Source organism: Chenopodium album, chromosome 7 (genome assembly GCF_948465745.1).
Source record: "Chenopodium album chromosome 7, dcCheAlbu1.1, whole genome shotgun sequence".
Classification (NCBI taxonomy): domain Eukaryota; kingdom Viridiplantae; phylum Streptophyta; class Magnoliopsida; order Caryophyllales; family Amaranthaceae; genus Chenopodium; species Chenopodium album.
In genome coordinates, this window is record NC_137840.1 from 28,288,962 (window position 1) to 28,311,418 (window position 22,457).

General features: G+C 36.1%; 1 protein-coding gene across 1 annotated transcript; it reads left to right on the forward strand.

The window, feature by feature from the left end:
• Nucleotides 1-20,955: 20,955 nt before the first annotated feature.
• On the forward strand, nt 20,956-21,474 carry LOC145640119 (uncharacterized). The gene has a single exon (XM_081691430.1). The coding sequence runs from the start codon at nt 20,956-20,958 to the stop codon at nt 21,472-21,474; it is 519 nt and encodes a 172-aa protein (XP_081547556.1).
• The last annotated feature ends 983 nt before the right edge of the window (nt 21,475-22,457 follow it).

Here is a 22,457-nt window from a genome sequence, read left to right on the forward strand (position 1 = left end):
CTAGGGATAGACAATTGACGACGAGTTTATTCCCTTGTCAAATTGGCGCCGTTGCCGGGGAACGGCTTCCATTTCCATTATGTTATCTTATTGAGACTAGTCCATTGTTTATAATTTTCGTTCTATTTGTTGTTTTTTATTTCTGTTTCTTTATTTGAAAAAAAATGGCTTGTATTTCTATTCCTCAATTTGATAATGAATCGTTTTGGGTGTATTTCAATAGACTTGAGGATTTCCTAGATGGTGTTAAAGGTTTAACCAAGGGTGATTATTGTGAAATCATCAATTTGGGATTAAATGAGAATTTTAGAGGAGTAGTTGATAATATGTTAAATGGCAAATTTCAAGACATATCTTCGGATGATGCTTGGGATTTCTATTCATGGTTAGCTAAGGATAATTATGATTAGGAGAGGGCCAATCATGAGATTTATGTTCGGGATTCTCATGCTTTAAATGTTGATGCTAATTGTAAAGATTTGTCTAATATGAATTCCCATGATGTGCTTGATGCTCCCCATAGTGACCATGTAATGCATGATTTCAACTCCCCTTCCTCTATAGCTCAATGTAATGAGGTACGTTCTAATGATGATGAAGTGCATGTTCTTTCTTATATTGCATCCGATCTTTGCATGAATTCTAAAGGTGTGCCCCATAGTCCCCTAGATGATTCCAATGACCAAGCTTTTAACTCGTATATCCATGATGATTTGGACACATTTGAGATTATGGCCCAAATATTTCTTGATTTTCAAACGGTAGCCCATAACCTTATGAGTGAGTTCATTGATAGGGCTTCATTAGAAAGAGATGAGTTTGAGAGAAATTTGCCCCCAATAATTCTTGATTTTGAGATGTAGGTTTTGAGAAATTTAAGGGAGATGTTGTTCAAGGTTGTGAAGAGGAGGTTGAGGTTGAATCATTTGGAGTTTTTGAGCTTGAGAGAGATGTAGAACGTGACGGTTATTCATTTAAGGATTCCATGATTGATTTTCATTCCCTCATTAGTGATGTGAGATCTTGTGATGAGGGATTAGCTACCCCTTTTTCCCTTTCTCATACACCTTTCTCCCAAAGGTTTAACCATATCTCCTACTATCCTATGTTCCTCCCTTCTTTTCTCAAAGAACCTCTTAGGGATCCTCTTCCTATCCATGCTTCCGAAGCCCCCAACTCTTTCGTTGTTGATGAGGAAAAGAGTTATAACGCCAACCAAAAAGATTTTTGTGAGGAGTGTTTGCCTCAATAATTTTCTTTTTATTCTTTTACTTTTTTTTTCTCCCTTCTCTCAAGCATAAAGTCTCCTTGTACTTTATGTTTTCTTTTCATATGAGCATCACGTATGCTTTATTTCTTGATATGTTTGCCGGTGCATATGACAAGCTTTTGCGTTCTTTGTCGGGTTATTTACTAGATTGGTCATGCTTAGACGTTAAGCAAGCCTTTCTCGGGAAGTAACCCGTGTTTTATTGCTTTCTTTTTCTTTCTTTTGCGTTTCTCATTTTTGTTTACTCTCTTGTCTATGTGTATAGGTACTTGATGCATATACTCATGTGCAAGGATTTTGGATTGAGATCCTTGAGAAGAAGCACACCAATGATTGTTTGCATTTAGAAAGGAACAAAGACGAGGAATTAGATGAAAATGTGGACAATGTGCTCAATTGCGGGTTTCAACACCCACCTCACATTTGGTTTACTCTTTCCTTCTTTCCTCATCTTAAATTTGCTTTCTCAAATGCATGTGGATTGAATGAATTATGATTTGTTGTGTGAATGTGTTTTCTTTCTTCTCCTCCCTCCCACCCTTTGTGGCTTTATTTTGAGCATTGAGGACAATGCTCCATTTTAGCTTGGGGGAGTAGCTATTCACTAGCTTTGGGGGTTATCTATATCTCTTGGTGGTTTCTTAATCCATAGTCTCTTGATTGCTTGATTTATTCCCCCCATACTTGCCAAAGTCTATTATTGACATTGATTTTCTATGTTTAGATGGCCATGAGCGCCTTATTGAGTTGACTTTCGGTATATGTAGTCTTGATTGATCATGCTTTCATCTTGCACAATTGTATATGCATTCATGAATATTGTTTTTTTTTTTTTTTTTTTTTTTTTTTTTTTTTTTTGTGAATATTTGTGTGTATAGTGTGTTTCCATGGTATTCAAGGCAAAGTTTCAAAATGTTTTGTTTTAAATTTGGACATAATTGAGCTTTTGCACCTAGATTACCCTCTTTGCTAGTTGTTAGAGGTTTTCATGCACTTGAATGTCGAGGTTGGTTCACACATATAACATTGCCAAGGTAGTATACCTTAAGGGCTATGAGAACTTAGCTCAACATGTTTGTGGTAAGATGGTTATCGCTCTCTAGCTAGTTGAAGCTTTAAAGGTGATTTTTGCTATTCCACTACCGTCATTTTTGTGAGGATGTGCCTATATTGTTTTAGCCTTCTACATTTCTTGCATGTGTGGCGTTTGCATCCTTGGAATTGCTAGCTTATATCGAGAATTTGGCTTAATCTACCTAAGATCGAGACCGAACCAACCTAGGGGAAGACGAAGGCATTTAGGATTTTTGTTTTGTTTTATTATTTTCTATTCTTTTATTTTTCTTTTGCATTTGCTCATTTAGTAATCTAATTTGAGCCATTTTCCCTTCTTTGGCATAACCACATTACAAACCAATGGACCTTTGCTTTATTTTCACCTTTATTAGTTTTTGTGAAGCATTCTTGGGACTTGATTTGTATTTTGGTTAATGAAAGTGAGAAAAAGAATGAAAAAGAAGTGAAAAACTCAAATTTTGGTACTTGTCATTATATTTGTTATGTTGAATGGTTTGAGAAAATGAGAAGAAAATAAAGGAAATGAAAGAAAAAGCCGCTCAAAGTTAAAAGAGGCGAGAGCAAAGAATAAAAGGAAATGAAAAAAAAGAAAAAAAATTGAGAAAATACAAAAATATTTGTTTTTTGGTTAAAAAAGAATAAGCTTGGGGGAGGAGTTGCTAGAATTTTTTATTTGAAAGTTGGTAGTTTAATGAGTTTGAATCGAAAAATGATCAACCTTGCTTCACTTCTAAGTTTACCACCAATTTCCAAATTTATTTCCACTCCCTTTACCCTAGCCTAAACATTTCAACCCTTTTAAGACCTTTTGGCCTTAGTGAGGTTTAGTTACTACCACTGGAGGGTAATCAAGCCAAGCCTATTGAGCGAGCTATCAATGCTAAGATGTCGGGTAGGCTAAATGTTTTTCATTGTTTATTTCTTTCGGTTCCTTCGAGGAATCTGGAGATATCACCTTAAAAGTGGATGCAAAACTAGTGAGGACGCGGAAGTTTGGTTGGAGATAAGGAAGAGTGTAAGTCCCTCTAAGTTCTCTACCCTATGCATGCTTTATGTATGTACCAAACTTAGCTATTCTTTTGCTTGGCTACCTTTAATGTCTAGAAAGGATTGTACTCTTGTGCACTTAGCCCATTGTTTGTGTTTTGTTTGAAATATCAAAACTCGAGTTTTCTTGATTTCACCTTTGCCTTGAATGTTATGTGTTGCCAAGAGTTGTGGGTTAAACCTCTTAGGAAACCCTCACGAGAGCTTACTCGTCCTCTTTGGCAACATGAGAGTTTAAAGGGCTTGATGCATACGCTAAATGCATCCGTGATTCCTACGGCAGTGAGTTAGTGTACATTCTTTCTCTTTGTTTCTATTTTGTTTCTTTTGCTTTCAATAATTCCATCTTGTTCTCTTTTGCCTTAGCTTTGTTCGAGGACGAGCAAAGGTTTAACTTTGGAGAAATTGATGAGTGACATTTGTGTCACTCTTAGGGAGTAGTTTTAGAGTCATTTTCGTGTTTATTTTATCTTATTTTCCCTTTCTTTCTCTTGTTTTATCTTTAATAACATTTCTTGTTTATTTGGTAATTTTGTCGTGTTTTAGTTCTTTTCGTAGTTTTTATTAGAATTAGTTTATTTTCGTAATTTATTTGCTTTCGATTTATTTTATTTCGTTCCTTTCCTTTGTTACTTTCATAGTTTAAATTAGTTTAAAGTTTATTTTATTTACTTATACAGTTTTATGTCTTTATTAGTTTTAGTTTTGTTTCTCTTATTTCTATTTTACTTTTATTTATTTTAATTAGTTTGGAGTGTTTTTCATATTTTATTTGTTTGTGTTTTATTTAATTTTGTTATTTTTAGTTTTAATTATCTCATTTCCTATTTTAGTTTATTTAGTTTTATTTTATTACTTAGTTCTATTTTATTTTTCTTAATCTCTTTTCTCGGTTTTACGTGTAGGTGTTCGGGTTTTAAGTCAAGTGAGTTCGGTTTTCGAATTTTTGTCAAAAGTTAATCGCCGACTGCACAAGCCGCCAACACCGCCGCAGCCACCTCCTATCATCCTCCACCACACCATTTCCCCTGCTCCCTCACGTACCAATCAACCACCTGACCACCATGTCCACCACTGCTGCCCCCTTCACCACACAAACCTGAAGCATCACCAACCAACACGAGCTGCAACCACCATAGCCACCAATCGACTCACCCTCACAACATCAACGCACATCACCATCAGCCACCTTTTCCCTGCTCACTCACCCTCACAACAACCACGCACATCACCATCAGCCACCTTTTCCCCTCTCACTAACCCTCGCAACACCGCGCAACCCACAACAACAACCCCTGCACCACCGTCCACCAAAACCCACACCAATCAACCGCCAATCACCACTGCAGCCACTTCCACTTACACGCACATAACCACCAGCACCTACCAGCCACAAACCAGCAGCACCGCCACCTACAATCAATTCATAAACCACAAAAACTCACACCAATTAACCTCCTCCGTCCACCCTTCACAAATCAGCAACAACAACCACTATCACCCACCAATTCGCACACCCAATAACTAGAACCACCTGCTGCCACCATTCCACCGCAATTACTCACCCCAGTTCCGCTATTTTCACCCAAAAATCAGAGCAAATGGCAAATTAATCAAGTTCGAGCAAACCAATAAGAGTTCGGTCGAAGTACGAGTTAGAGACTTTCAAAGTTCTATAAATTGAAGAGGTGTGGCCGAACTAACCCATGGTTCGACCGAACTAACCCCGTAGTTCAGCCACACCAACCCTTGGTTCGATCGAACCAATTCACGAGCCTCGCACATGATATTTAATGAGATCAAACAATTGAAGCTTGGGGATGGGCGTTGATCTTCGATTTGTGATGATGATGTGCAGTGATGATGGTGTGCAGTGGTGATGAAGTTCAAGCAGCCAACTTCGAAGAAGCTTGAAAGAGTCTGAAGGTTTGGGGGGATTTTAGGGTTTTATTTTCTTTTTATTTTCTTTTTCTTTTATTTTTAATTTCTTGCTTTTCTTTTCCCTTTTTTTTTTTATTTCTTTTATTTTTATTTTTATTTTTATATTTAGTTTCTTATTTTTATTTTTCCTTTTTACTTTATTTTCTTTTCTTTTACTTACTTAGTATTTTATTAGTTTGGTATATATACCCATTTTTTAGGGGTAAATAAAAATAAAAAACAATTACCATCTATTCAATTCTCTAATTAGTTTTTAGGAGAGCTTCTCTCTCTAGGTTTAAGTTTGGATTAGAGTAGTTTAGAGATAGAAAGTAAGGGTTTCACCATTGTTGAGCTTGGAAATTGAAGAAGAAGATTGATCATCTTGTTTGTAGATTTTCACATTCAATCAATGAGAATCTCTAACTCTCTCTCTTCTATTTTTTATTTGCTTTATTTTGATTATTATTTTAGTTGTTGGTATTGCTTGTTAATCATGTTTTTTCTTGATTATTTGTTAATTAATCTTGTTATTAGCATGATTAGTGAGTAATTTCCCCATTAAGGGGATGCTTGTGGTGTAATTGGATCTTGAGCATGTTCTAGGGTTTAGAATTGATTTATTTGTGATTAAAGTTTTTATTTGCTTGGAATTCTTTAATCTTATTGCAAGTGCACATTGTTGGTTGATTAAGTTGTATCTTTGGTAACAAGAAACGGAAGTTAACTTAGTTAAGGTTCATTACTATGGATTGTTATTTAATAGTACCTCCTAGTATATGGTTCTAATGTGGAAACATAGAGGCTATGTTAGGAGAAGCCAATTGACCCAGGAAGGCGGCTAGATTGGATCCTTTACTTCAATATTCATGCATGTTTAGTTCATAATTAATTCAATTTCTATGCCTTAGTTTATGTTCATGTGAATGCTCTACCTAAACCATTTCCCTTAATGTTTTATTTCTTGTTTAAGCATCTTTAGACTTTAGTTTATTTATCTCTTATTCTGAACTAGCTTAATTGTCGATAACATTTGGTGGTGTTTATTTGTTCTCTATGGTTCGAACACTATTTTTGCCTTATACTCGTATTAGGTTTGTTTAGGTTGTAAAAATTGTATTTTATCTAGGGATACACAATTGAACACGCGTTTATTCCCTTGTCAGCGACCCCTAATTAAGGAGCCAATCCCCAATGGTTAAAGTGTGCTATGCTTATGCTTGAGGCAATGTTGCTTGTTTGATTTTTATTTTTGTGCAAAAGGAAGATATTATGCGTTCAAGTCTCACTCTCTAACTAGAGATTATCCAACTTAATTCTCGTTACAACCCATAGGCAACCTAGTGTTGGAAACCTTGGACCATTACTAAGAACTAATCATGTATCCTCTAAGTCCCCAGTGAAGTCACCACTATAAGGAGGGTGATCCCATCGTAAGGGGGTCCTTCCTTAGATGCCCATAGCCGTTTAAAAGCCTAGGACTTTACACTTGTTGAGGTGTAGTAGGATTTGAATTCCTGACTGTTTGGGGGACCTTGAATTAGAATTGATTCTATCATTACGCTTTTTTTTTTATAAGAAACTAGTAGGAGTCGCCAAGGAGTTTTAGAAAACTCATAAACCTCGTTCATGTCTTTCATCTATGTGGAGTTCATGGATTAATTAGCACGAATCGTAAGTTTACCCATGCCCAAATTGGTCTACATAAACCAGAAATGACTTCAAGAGCGACGATACTAAAATAACGTCCCCTTTTGGGGGAATCACTATTTGTAGACACCCATTTGTGTCTCCCCAAAACTAAACCCGGTGATGAGTACCTTTCACGTTGAATCACAATCAAACGAGGTGAAAGTGTGGAAAGTCTAGTGTTACAGCTAGTTTTTTTTAAATTCTTTTCTTTCTCTCTGTTTTTGAAAACCCGTTTTATGAAAATAGCCAATCCAGTTTAGTTGTGTCCATGGAAAAGGTCCAATAATGGTGTAGTTGAATCGGGTTTGAAAAGAGCTTTCCAACGATATATTATACGCCCAATTCCGATGAATAATGAGGAAGTTATGGCCAAATAACTAAACTGGGCCCGGTTTGATTTTTATATGCAGCCCAATGATCTAGAGGAGGGCCTATTATGATTTATCGTTCCTATTGCAATAAGGATTGATTATGGTCTTCTAGAATATTCTAGAAGGTTCTTTTGAATCCTAATGTGATTAGCATTGATAATTGAGTTTTAAGAGTTTTATTTAGAATAAAAGAAGTGTTTTTAAGGAAATTACAGTATTACCCTTCGTACGCTTAAATTTTATCAAAGTATGAAAACGCGTGGAAAACCTGACTGCATTATCGCACTACATGATGTCGCCTGGCGACAGGCCTGGCGTCGCGGCGACAAGTCTGTCGCTTGGCGACAAGTCTGTCGCTTGGCGACAAGCTTTGTCGTTTTGCGACAGCGTCGTATTTTATTCTCTTCGAAACTCTACTTCTTTTTTATCATAATCCGGCTGATTTTCGTTATAAATAGCCTCCTAAAACCTTTGTTTTCAATCACCAACTCTCATCAAGAAAATCTTGATATTCTCTCTCTCTTTTCTAAACTAGCCTTTTCTTATATACAAAATTCCGCATTCACAAGATCTAGACACACCTAGCCAAGTTCGAAGTTGCCTTCGCCCTAAACGTGAAAGGTTTGATTTCTGAGGATTTGGTCCTAAATTTAGTCTAAACTTTCTTAATCTTTAATTTAATTCTTTGATTTTATATTTTCCTTGAAGTTACTAACGTGTGTAATTTTTTATTAGAAAGAGGTACGAGGCATTCAAGTAAGTCCTTTAATTGTTTTTATTTATATTATGTTATAGAAATCATGTCTAGGTTGTTATTTTGATTCCTAGTATCATGTTATGATGCTTTTCTTAGTATGATGTGTAGAGTGACAACAATAAGTTCCTAGTATCATGTTTAGGATAAAGAATATAATGTCAATTATGATTTGTATGATGCCTTTTATTTTCTTTCTTAATAGCATGTTAGTGTCATGTTAGGGGTAAATATTTGATCTTTAATGTTTAGTTACATGCTAGGATTTGTTATTAATCTTGTTAGTATCATGCCTAGGATCTTATTATTATGCTTTAACATTATTATTATTTTGGTTATAATTGTTATGATGATTATTATGTTGCTTGATGTTTATTTATTTTTATTGCTTGATCACACCTTTTATGCATGTTTAAAGGGAATTTGTACTTGTAATCACGCTTAATAAGATAATTAATGATCTTGTTTAAAGTTAATTTTATTATAATTTAAGTGATCGCCAATAATAGTTTTATTTGTGCATTAATATTCAACCAATATAGATAAACGGGTTTAGGGTAAACGTATTGATTGCATGTTAGTCAGAAAGCGCACATGAATACGAGAAGAATAAAGTAGAGGCCTGTTGTTAGGGCAGGTTCAATCTCTTTTAGATTGTATTTGTACCTTCATCTGCGGACTTCCAGTCATGGTTCAAGACCTATTGGAGTTATCGATCTCCTGGATCGTTAAGGGGTGTAACGTTCACCCTGTGAACGGTTTACAAGTTCCTAATACTTGTTGGCTACTCTTTTACTCTAGCTTCCTTCCCTTTGGACGCCACCTTGTTTAAGTGTATGATCAAAGTGAGGTTTAAGTTTGGGGTAATGCTTGAAATATTCCCTACACTATCCTAGCCCTAGTGTGGCCTCTACTTGTTCTTTATTTTTTACAATTTCATCACCAAACAATATATGCAACGCGATAACTAAAATTAAGTTAGTTGATTTTATTTACACACGTTAATTCACATAGTTATTACATTGCAACGTCGTTATTCTTTATTTAATAAATTTTGTGAAAAGAACAAGAAAATAAACAATATTCGCCTTGGCTTAAGTTATCAACCAACAATTAATTATCCAATTCTAATCTTTATTTAACGCAAGATACTACGTGGAATTAATTAATTAGTCCTTTTAAGGTGATCAAACAACACTATTTAAATTCTTTTAAACAAGAAAATAAATATGATTTATCTTAGTGCTCGGGAATTTACCACTTCTCTTTGATAGATCTCCATTTAGAACACTTATGGACACCTTCTTGTTCGGGAACCTCCACCGTAGAAACAAAATATCAAGGGGTGAGAGTTTAAGACAAGAGGGGTTAAGTAGCACAAATTCACAAGTATTCCGCCAGAGTTTTTGGTTATTTTTTCTGTGTGTCTAAGCCTCGGATTAAGTTTCTATTTATAGGGAATGGGTAGGATTAGGGTTATGAGCATTCTGCCGCAGCAGATGTTGCGCGCAACTGCATTAGTTACGCGCGGCTTCGCAGCACAATTGACGGGGTTGCACTGATATGGGCAGCGCAACTGCGTGTCTTGCGCGCGGCATTATGGTAAGATTTGATTCTATATTTTCGTAAAATTCTAAATCTTCCGCGAGCGCATCTCTAGAAGTTGCGCTGAGTGTCACACACAACTGAATTAGTTGCGCGCGCCTGGCCAGCGTGACTAATTGAGATGCGCACGGCTTTTCCTGTGGCAACATTAAAATTTAACTTAGGCGCTCCTAAATCCGTCATTATTGGGTTTTAAGCAGGGGCTTAAGGCTAATATTGATCGGATTTTGTTAATTGGACCTTGTTTAGCTTTCATCTTTAGTTTGGGCTGGTTTTTGTGTTTTGTGACTTAACCTGTTATCCATAAGCATTCTCCACTTCAATCCAACACGAATATTGTTTTATTTATCGTCATTGCACTTCCTGGCGGGACAGGAGGCAAAAAGTAAATGTCTACGCTTGTAATGTTCATATTCAATTTTTTGGTTGTTTTAAAGTGATTGATTTGATTTTTTTTTTTCCTTCTGTAATTTTCATTTTAAAATTTTGTTTTACTACTCAATTATTTTATATTTGTGGGTGGTTAGTGCTGTTTCTTTGTGGGTATTTGGTTTTCATGTTATAATTTATGATTTTTCATGTTTTATTAATCAAGTTTCATGTTATAATTCCCAATTTCTCAATTTTTTTATCCAAAGTTTTAGGATTTTTTCTAATTCAATTTTTAGATTTTCATTTTAACATTCCTATTAAATTCTCAACAATTAATTTTAAGGGTTCGTTTGGCATAGATGTGTTTTCTGTTTTTTTGTTTTTTGTTTTTCAGAGTTATATGATATATCTCATATAATGAAACAAAAATTAGACAAAATTATTAAAATCACGATATTTTTAAAAACTGACAACAAAAAAGTGAAAACACCTTTTTCTTATTTCTTGTTTTTATTTTATTATTTAAAAGAAAATTGAAAACAAAAAAAAATGCCAAACAAGCCCTCAAATTTCTTGATTTTCATCTTTATATCTGATTTAATTCATATTTTTTGGTAATTATATTGGAATACTAATAATAACAATAATTATGCATCTTTTTTTCGCAGTGTTGCCTTTTGTTGTAGTGTTGATTTGTGGGGTGGTTGATGCGAGAGCGTGGGTGAGCAGGGGTTTAGGTTGCGGGCTTGCAGCTTGTGATTGCAATGGTGATTGTTTAAATTGTTGTTGAAGAAGTTAGCGCTGAGTAGAGGTGTTGCCGTCGTTTGGAAGTTTGGTGTTGGTGACGGTTGTTTTTTTTTTTTTTTTTTTTTTTTTTTTTTTTTTTTTGTGGTTGTCTAACTTGTAATAGAAATATAAATTTTTTTTCCCTAAATTAGTTATTGTTATCAAATTACTTGTAATCTTGTACTTATAATTTTTTTGATTAATAAATTGTTATTAATATATCATTATGTTGTTTTATTAATTAATTATGTATGAACTAATCTCCATTGACACAAACAAGGCTTTTTGACTTTGTTCCAGGACAGGTTGTGGCTGATGCGGCTCATCGAAAGCGGGTTAAGTATGAAGCTCGTTGTCTGGCGATTGGATATGGTTTCATTCCCTTCTCATTTTCTTCACTTGGGGAATTGGAGAAGGAGGTTGTTGCCTTGCTGAAGCGGATTTAGAGGTTCTCGACGACGCAAGACAATGGGGCTCGTGCTACAGCTCATATATTCACTAGGGTAGGCTTTGCTATCACTAGAGGAGTGGGGTCCCAGATTGTATCTCGGCTTCCCACTAATTTATTGTAGGTTGTATGACTTTTGTTTTTGAGATATAATAATAAAAATATTAATAATAATAATAATAATAATAATAATAATAATAATAATTATTATTATAATAATAATAATAATAATAATAATAATAATAATAATAATAATAATAATAATAATAATAATAATAAAATCGCTTTTTTTAAAAAAAAAATAAGTAAGGAAAGAGAGCGCCTATCTATGGAATAGAGAGCTGTTATTTTAGATAGATGCTCTATATTGTATTAGATATAGATCGCCTCAAACAGGCGTTTTGTAGACCTTATTGGGCACCCCCTTAGAGGAGCGCCTTAGAGGCACTCTATATACCCTATTTGAGGCAATGTGTATTCCTTGTTTTGTAGTCGTGGGGGTACATTCTATTCCTAATTTTTTCATATCTCTCCATCTACATCATCTTTTCACTCTCTACATGATTTCTCCATACCTATCATTCTTCTTTTTCTTCCATGATCTTTTCCCATTGATTGTATGTTGAATAGAGCTTGAGTCATAAAATTAACAATAAGTATCCTAGATTTTCTTTTCTATAGCACTTGGTTAAGAAAAGAAGGGAGATTAATTAGGGACAACACCTTTGTTCAAGTACTACTTTTTGACAAAAAAATTAGTCGGAAAAGAAAAGCTAAGAAGATAATGAGATCTCAGGATAAAGTCAACGAACTTAGGAAGGACCTGGCCAACTTAACTGAATTGATGAAGAGTATGGCTCTTCACATCAATGACCCTATGAAGCAACAACAAATGGAGATCATGCAAGAATGCTTGAGCAACATATCCAATGATTATAAATTCCAAAGCATTAGCTCACAAGGGGTCTCGGTGGACAAGGAACTTCTTCCGCACAAGTTCAATGCAAATGACATCCCTAAATTAATACCAACAGATAACCCTTACTTCCATTTGAGAGCTTTCGAAACTATAATGAATATTAATGGAATTGATAGGAAAGCTTTCCATTTGTTGTTTTCCTTTAGAAACTCTTTGACAACAATGGTTCTTTTCCCTTGAAAAGAAAGAGACCTCTTATTGGGATGCCATAATAAACTCTTTCATAAATAGGTATAGGTGCAACATTCAAGATGAAACAGATCATAGAAAACTTGACATGCTAAAACAAAAAGAAAACAAAGGGTTAACTTCTTTCATCAACAAATGGAGGGAAACTTATGCTAATATGGTTAAGGTTCCTACTGAAAAAGAGTCTGTAAGGATGTTCATCAAGAATCTTCAAGAAAAATATACAAAGCACTTAAAATACAAACACAACTTAAATACTTTCAAGGCTATCTATAATATAGGCATTGATATTGAAGACGATCTTTTGAAAGATAATAATGTGAAAGTAAAGAAGAACGACCATCCTCTTTCTTCCTCTTCCATTAATGAAGTACATGATACGAACACCTCTAAAAGATGAATCCAAAGGTCGAAAAGAGTGTTTTCTCCACATGGTATGAGTTATGAGGCAGCTTTCAAAAGCTACACCACTAAGGACTAGTCATGCCCATAGGACCCATCAAACATCCGGTTCCAAAAGCTTGGACACCTAAGTGGGATCCTAATAAATACTGCAAGTATCACCAAGGAAAGGGTCACGATACGAGGAGTGTTGGAAACTGAAAGAATCTATTCAATACCTAATCGACGACAATAAAACTTATGAGATTCTAGCCATCGCATAAGATCAAATATCCTTCGATCCTTCACTCCTTATCACACCTGTAGGTGAGCCCATGATCAAGATAGCTTATAAAACCTTTATTGATGAAGTGGCCATGATTGAGAAGGATGAAAGAATTTTCTTAGATAATACTGGGAAAATTTGTCAAGTCTAAAAGAAGACGTTTGAAAACTGCAAGATGTCATTGCCATGCTCTTGAATGTGGTAGAAGGACTAGCAAATCTAATGATGGTTATCGAACAAAATTTTCAACAAGGATTTAATGAAGAACTCAATGCTCCTAAGCCACGGGCAAAATGGACCATTGAAGAATACATACCAATAGAAATGAATTATGATGAAGCTTTTAACTATCTTCATTGTTGGGCCCATATTTACATACGACCCAGTATGCTTAGGGCATTAATCAAAGATCAAGGATTCAGCAAAATAAACAAAAACGGCGTGATTAGAATAAACAAGGAAAGAGGCATCAAGAGCATCAATCAAGAAGATACTTGCCAAAGATACCTCTTCAGAACAGGGAACAAAAGAAATCAAGGGGATCTTCTACATTTCAAATACATTCTGAATATCTATGTAAACCCCAGGGATTCCTAAGTATAAATAAGAAGAATTAAGCATTCTAACACTCATGTACACTCACATATAATTCAATATAAACGATTTGCTTTACTTTTATCTACGGAACTGCGTCCCTACTAAACAAGGAGGCTTGTCCTTAGTCTGTATTGTGTCTCTAATATCATCTTCTTGTTCTCGTTGAAAATTTACTGCTTACTTATTGATTATTCATTGCTTTATTATAGTTCTTATTCGCTTTAGACACTATTGGTAGTATGATTGTTATTACCCCTCAAAACACAGCAAATTCTTAGATGTCCTAGCTGAGATTTGCCTAAACAATTTGGCGCCCACCGTGGGGCTGATAGTCAATTAACCTACCAATTCGCCAAAAACCAAAACAAACACCATGAATGGGAAACTAGTACCCTATTGCCGAAATTAATGAAGGAATGAATGCACGGGAGAAGGAGAATGATTTATTCAAGCAAAGCTAGAACACTAAAGGAGACAAGAATGTACACAAACTCACTTTCGTAGGAATCATGGTCAATTTTAGCGACAAAAGAAAAGCCCTTTAAACCCCTAAATTGCCCTAGAGGAAGAGTGTGCTCTCGTGAGGGTTTCCTAAGAGTTTAACCCACAACTCCAAAAAAAACCAAGGCAAGGCAATAAAAAAAAAAGAAAAAGAAACATAATTAGAGAAAGAAAACACAAAATTTATATTTGTACGAGAGATAAGAACAAGCACCAATGAATGCAAACCTTTCTAAATAGACAAATATATGCACGTTCCAAGATGTTAATGGTTGAATGAAACATAACATATGCTAAGCATAGAGAACTAATGGGGACACAATCCACCCTAGCCGCAACAAATCGAGCCACGTTCTCTCCACTAGCTTCAAATCAACCCTTAAGCTAGCTTCTCATGATTCCACGAAGGAACCGGAAAAAGATAGAGAAATGAAAAACTTTGAGAAGGTAATCCCGACATCTCAACTATGCATACTCTCTCCATAGGTTTGAAGTCTATCTCTCTCCACCGTTCTTTGACCCAACCCCACTAAAGTCTAAGGGTCTTTTATTGGTTGTAACGTCAAGCTAAGGGTTAAGGCGGGGTAAAAGTTTGAAAATTTTGGTGATAAATCCTAAGTGAAGCAAAAGAGTGGCCTACTCTCAAAAACAAACTCAAGAAGTCACAAAATATCAAACAAAAATACCAAAAATGCCATCTCCCCCAATCTTATTCAACACTAACACAATATATACCAAAAATGAAGTAACGCTCCCCCCCCCCAAGCTTGAACGAAGCATTGTCCTCAATGCTTAAACTAGGGAAGAAAACAAAACCAAACTAAAATATTTTTGTGTTTTTTGTTTCTCTTTTTTTTTAGATAATTATTTGATGTCCTTGCCTTTTTTTTAACCATGGACGACTTTTTCTTGAAACTTCATTTGATTTTCTTGAATTGCATCTTTCTTCTCAAACTTTTTGCATTTTCTTTTCAAGCTCAATTTTCAATACCTTACTTAAACCAATTCACAAAGTTTTCTTGCTCATGATCAATACTATCAAAACTCAAACCTCACATGCCAATGCTTCACTAACTAAAAGGGTTGGTAAGCATGGGCCATTCGGTTTGTAATGTGGTTAAGACAAGAAAGGGAAAATTTAGGCTCAAATTGGTTAACAAGTAGGTTGATGCAAAATAGAAAATAAAATTTGTAACAAAATAAAAAGAAGATAAAGAAAAATGAGAAAGGGTGCACTTTTCCTCCCCTAGAATGGCTCGGTCACGATCTTGGGAGCTAGAGGTCAAAACAAGGATTAAGACATGCATAGTCAAGGATCCTAAATAGCCGCTCAACAAGGTGATGAAGGCTAGAACAAATAAAGCTCACAAGGGATTATAACAAAACAAATACCAACCAAGGGTTTCAAATCCACTATAGAGAGCAACTCCATCTTACCAGATTCCCGTGAACTAAGGCTTCATGGACCCCTAAAAGTTCTTAGCCAACTACTTTAGTATATAGTATCCTAGAGTCAACTAATGACACTCTCAAATCGTGCATACTTTTACCACTTAGGAAGAAAAACATTCAAGGATTCAAGTCCCAAAACAAAATGTCCAAAATAAGAACAAACAAAACACATTTTGCCAAAATTACCTTGAAAGTAAATAAAAATCTATTTAGATTTTTCAAAATAAAAGAAAAGGCATAGAAATGCATATACTCAAGTGCATGGCATAAATGAATCAACATCCCAACAAAGCGTGATAGAATGCCCTCCCCCAAGCTTGAATGAGACAATATACTCAAACATAAACCAAATAATCCATGGGAGGGGAAAAGAAAGAAATCAATCCAACAAACCAACACACGTCCAACGAGTCACCAACCATTAGAGAAAGAGCAAGGAAAGATATTACCGGATATTGGTGGGTGTAATTACCCGCAAATGAACCAATTTAACCTTTCAAAGCCGATTTCCTCTTTAATTAAATCTCAATTTCCTTATGCTAGCAAAAATAGGCATTAAACTTCCTTGATTCTTGATTTGAACCAATGCATAAGTGTATATCAAATTATGTACCTAGCAAGGGGCACACAAACATTTCCATGAGAGAAAATCTAATCTAAAAAGAAAAGAAAATGAAAGCAATAAAAACCTCGGGTTACTTCCCGAGAAAGGCTTGTTTAACGTCCAAGCGAGACCGCTTTAGTAAATAAAATTACAACGAACGCAAGAGCTTATCAAATGCACTACTACACATTTTATATGATAACAAATAGGCAAATGACGGGAGGAGGACATGCAACAAGATTATTGCACGTAAGTGAGGAGGAAGATGCCAAAAGAAAGAAGAAAAATCAAGGAAATAAGAAGAGAAAGAAGAAGAGAAGTAAGGAAAAGAATAAAAAGGCAAAACCTCCTCAAAAATCTTTTTGGGTGGCACAATCACCCATTTCCTAAATAATAGGGGGATGAAAAGGAAAAGTCTCATCAAACAAGAGAAGGTCCTCAATAGGCTCTTTGACAAAAGAAGGGAGGAACATCGGATAGTAGGAGATGTGGTCAAATTTCCTTGAGAAAGGGACATGAGGAAGGGGAGGAGAAACAATGGTCTCACAAAGCCTCGCATCACCAATGAGGGCATGAAAATTAATCATAGAATCCTCAAAAGAACACTCATGACTCACATCTTTCTCAAACAAAAACTCTCCAATAGAAACAACTTCATCCTCCTCTCTATCACAACGATGAACAACAACTCCCTCAAGATCCTCGAAGCCTAGAGTCTCTAAACCATGCATGAAAGGATAAAGGTTTCTCTCAAACTCATCCCTTTCCCATGTAGCTTTTCCAATGAACTCTTTCAAGAGGCTATAATGATTTGTTACATCTTCAATGAATATACTAGCCATAACCTCAGATGAGTCCAAAGACTCATGGATAGAAGGGTCACCAACATGCAAGGTAGACTCATCAAGATGGGGAAGGGAGTTGGAATCCTCAAAATCGACATTTTCTTCATTCACAACTCTTCCACCATCACTCAAGGGACTCTCAATCTCTCTTGATTTCTCAAACTCCCCATCATCATCCTCATGAACTCCTTCACTCAAAAATGAAGATGGCTCAATCACATCCTTGCCAAGGGTAGCTCTCAAAGGGGTGAATAAGGGGAAGGATGGCAATCAAGCTCAAATGGGGAATGAAAAGGATCAAAATCCTCAAAAATCCTCTCATCACAAGAAAATCTCCCTTCACCTTCACACCCTTGGTCCACATCATTCTCAAAAACACTCTCACACTCCAAATGAGGTGCCTCACATCCATTTACATAAACCAAAGCACTCATCACTTGGGCAAGCCTCACTTCTCTCAATTTTTGTTCCTCTTAAAGCTCTTGGAGTTGTTGGGTGAGATATTGCATTTGAGAAAGAATTTGGGCATCAATGTTATTGGGTTGAGGTTCATGATCAAAGTCAAATTGCACATCATCAAAATGAGCATAAGGGGGAAAGGTGTCAATTTGCATACTTGTATTATCACAAGGCACTTAAGAAGTATCAAGATAATTCATGCAAAAATTAAAAGAATCTTGGCATTGAGAATCAAAATAAGAAACATGAGATTCTCTATCTAAAGAATCCCTAACAAACCATGTGAAGAAATCCCAAGCATCATGCATAGACAAATGACAAAATCTACCATTATTCATGTCCTCAACCATTGCCCTAGTATACTCATTCATGCCCCAATAAGATATACCACAAGCATCATTAAGAGAACACCCATGGTAACTAAGAAAACCATCTAGTCTTTCAAAGTAAGCATAGAAGGCTTCACCATCGAATTGAGGAAAACATAAGCATGCCATTTTTATACAAAGAACAAAGAAAAGCAAACAAAATCAAATAATCTACAAGAACCTAGCTAATCTAATCAACACAACTAATGAACGCCTTAGTCCCCGGCAACGGCGCCAAAAATTGATCGAGGGTTGAAGTAGGTCGTTGGGACTACTAACCCTAACCAAATGAACAATTTATAATACCTAAACTTACACTAAACTAGTTAGTGGCAAGTAAAGGGTCGAACCCAAAAGGACTAAGTGTATCAATTTGTGCTAACTAGACTAGTAGGAAAGCTTGTGAGATAAAGAGAGGTTCAACTAAACACAACTAACAACAAATAACTAAAACTAGGGAAAGTGGAATCCAATTACATCAATACATTCAATAACATCATACAATTAGATGAAAATGACCTTGATTAGGAACAATAAACGCATTTAACTCACTCTCGCACAATTAAGCATGTTAATTATCCTACTAAACTAATTCACTCTCGTGCAACTAGCCTAGCAGAGGTATGGAAGAAATTAGGGCTCTCAACCAACTCATTCTCGCACAATCGATTTAAAGCACAATTAAGAACATAGAATCAATTAGCTAGAAAGATTCTAATCCATAAAAATCCATACACAATAATCAAGATACAATTCCATACTAATCACAATCAATCATTCAATTTATTAACATAACCTTCATCCATTTCCCTAGAACAAAATCTAAGCTAACATAATGAAGATAGACATGGAAAACAAGGTAAAATAAGAATAAAAACAAGATTAAACAAATAAACTAATTTATCTACTCAAATCAATAAACAAAAAGAAAAAACTAAGAATTAAGCAAGAAATAAAAATGAGAGAAAGTTAGAAAATGCTCATTGAATAGATGAGAAGAAGTTCCACAAAGTTGCTTCTTCACCCTCTCAAAAACTCCATGGAAATCCAAGCTTTCTCTCTCTACACTACTCCTAAACTAACCCTAAGAGAGAGAAAGTGAAGGCTAAACTAAAACTAATCTATCTAAAATAAAATGTTGATTGATATTTTTTTTTTTGACAAAATTACCCCAAAGGGGTATTTATAATACAAGTTAAATAAAAAAATAAAATAAAAGAAAGAAACTAAAAAGAAATAAAACTAAATAAAACAAATAAATTAACCAAACTAAAAACCAATAAAAAAACAAAACTACAATCAAATAAAATAAAAGAAAATGAAAAGAAAAAAGAAAGCAAACCCCAAAATCCCTAAAATTCCCACCCTAACCACAAAACATTAGACTCCCCTAATTCCCCTTCTCCCTTTTGAATTTTGGCTGCTTCCATTCACCATATCAACAACAAACAATCATCCTCACCGTTCATTAACACTATCATCATCTAGCACCAACTACCCCATCAAAGCCATTCCATACGAGTTCGCACCAACTACCCCATCAAAGCCATCATGAGAAAGCCAGAAATGTCAGGAAGGATGGAGAAATGGGCCTTACATCTGAGCAGGTACGATATACAATAAGAGCCTAGAACTACAATCAAATCACAAGATTTGGCAAACTTTGTAGCAGACTTCAGTCCAACCCTTGAGGAAGAAGCACAAAAAGAAGTATTGGCATTATAGGAGCCAAAGGCTACACAGAAGTGGATACTCCATACAGATGGCGCAGCGAACATACGCGGTGTAGGCTTAGGAGTAGTACTGACTTCACGCCAAGGAGACAAGATAGCACAGGCAATAAGATGCTACTTCAAAGCCACCAATAATGAAGCTGAATACAAAGCATTGATCACAGGGTTGACCGTCGCAAGGGATATGAAGATACAACATCTTGAGGTAATTTCAGACTCCCTACTCATGGTAAATCAAATCAACGGAGAATATGCGGCAAAAGATACCAGGATGATAGCTTACCTAGAAGGCATAAAGAAACTCATTAAGGAATTCAAGATAGACAAGGAACCTAGGAATCTGAACAATGAAGTAGACGCCCTAGCAAACTTGGGATCAAACATCAATCAAGAAGAATTTGGAGCTATCCCTCTAGTGCACGTACTCTCTCCGGCCATAGAGAAAGACTCAACCATGAACGTCTGCGAAGTTCAAATAGGTTCTACAGGAAAAGAAGGCAACAGCTGGACAACACCGCTAAAGGAATACCTTCTGGACAAAACAGTACCAACAAGAAAAGTAGTTGCTCAAGCATTCGCCCTGAAAGCCTCCAAGTATTGCTTGGTCAGCAACGTACTCTTCAAGAAATTTGCAGCATGTCCCTTTTTACGATGTTTAGAGAAAGAAGAAGCACAACAAGTCTTACAGTCCCTACATAACAAGGAATGCGGAAACCATTCAGGAGGAAGAAATCTAGCCAACAGAGCACTTGGAATGGGATACTATTGGCCTAACATGAGAAAGGATGCTGCGGAGTTCGCCAAGAAATGTTTAGCATGCCAAAGACACGCACCTTTGACACACAAACCATCAGAGGAGCTACATCCAACACTGACACCTTGGCCATTCATGAAGTGGGGAATGGATATAGTGAAGCTACCCCCGTCACCAGGACAAAGAGTATACTTCTTAGCAATGACAGACTACTTTTCCAAATGGATCGAAGCAGAAGCGTACAAGGAAATCAAAGACAAACATGTCATCTCGTTTATAAAAAGAAACATCCTGAGTAGATTCGGAGTACTAGCAGAGATCATTATAGATAATGGATCTCAGTTCATCAGCAATAAGACCACGAAGTTCTGCAAGGAATGGAACATTTCTCTTATCACATCTACGCCTAGATAGCCACAAGCAAATGGATAGGCGGAATCGAGTAACAAGATCCTTATAGGCAACATGAAGAAAAGGCTAGAAGGAGCAAAAGGGAAATGGGAAGATGAATTGCCCAACATATTATGGGCAGACAGAACAACTCCAAAGGGCGCTACAGGCCGCACTCCATTCTCATTGGTGTACGGTTGTGAAGTAGTAATCCCGACAGAAGTAGAAGTCCCCACATCAAGGTACGAGTTAATGACAGAAGAAAGGAACCAAGCAGAACTAATTCACAACCTGGACACAGTGGAGGAACTAAGAGAAGATGCAAAAATGAGAATGACAACATATCAACAAGAAGTAGCAAGGACCTTCCACAAGAACGTCAGGGCAAGAGTCTTTAAGTTGGGAGATTGGGTTCTCAGAAAGGTGTACAAAAATACCAGAGAGGTAAACGCAGGGAAGTTAGCACCCAACTGGGAAGGACTTTATGAGATCATCAAGGTAGTAGGTAATGGAGCCTACAAACTCAGAAATACGGAAGGAAAAGAGGTACAGAGAAGCTGGAACGCAGCACATTTAAAGCTCTATCATTTATGAAGAGCGTAGGTATGTAGTCGTCATTTAGATTTCGTTTCTTTTTACTACAGCAAAACTAAAAAAAACAAAAAAACAAGGAAAAAAAAGAAGAAAATAAAAAAAGACAAAAATCTCCAACAACCAAAATCAGTATGAAAGGTACTCTTCTTTACTTACACCTTGTCAATTCAATTTATTTTCACTACGAGTACTGACTTTGGCATCGGAGGGCCATTGGGAAAACCCACAACCACCCCTCACCCAATTTTGTTTTGCAAGGACAACATCGACACTACTAAAAAAAAGCGCAACAAACACTATAGAGCAGTGCTTATTCGTCCCTACAGAGCAGTGCTTATTCGTCCCTACAAGGAACAAATCAACACGAGGATTGCAACTGCCCCAGCAGAATAAGCAAACACATGTAAGCAATACTACATCCTTAATATAACTGTAATACAACTGTCATACGACAGCAATGCAACAATGATACAATAAGTTTTATAAACACAGTTCAACATAGCAGAAGAAGCAGAATCACTTTGTCGCAAAAGCAACAAAATAGACGAATCATCCAACTACAACAATGCAGCATAAAAACAAAACAAAATATCCAACTGCACCAAGGCAGTAAAAACAAACATCCTTTAAAATTAAAAATGTTTAAGGTGACACAACACCATTGAAACTAATTCTCGTCCATGTTATCAGCAGGGACCACCTCCTCAGCAACAGAATTCGCACTCTCTGGGACGTCCTTCACCTCATTGTTGTGAGGAGAATTCACTTCCTCACCAGCAAAGTTCAACAACAATGAGCCAGGAGCAGCAGTCCCTTCAGGAAACGCAATCTCAAAAGCGGCCTTATCAGCATCATAATCCCAGGCCTCTTGCTTTCCTTGCTGAAACTCCTCTATCATCTCAAGACGAGCTTTCCCAAAGTAGTATGCTACAGCATCAACAGCCTCGTTCCCAACTTCCTTCAAGGTTCTCTTCATCCCATCA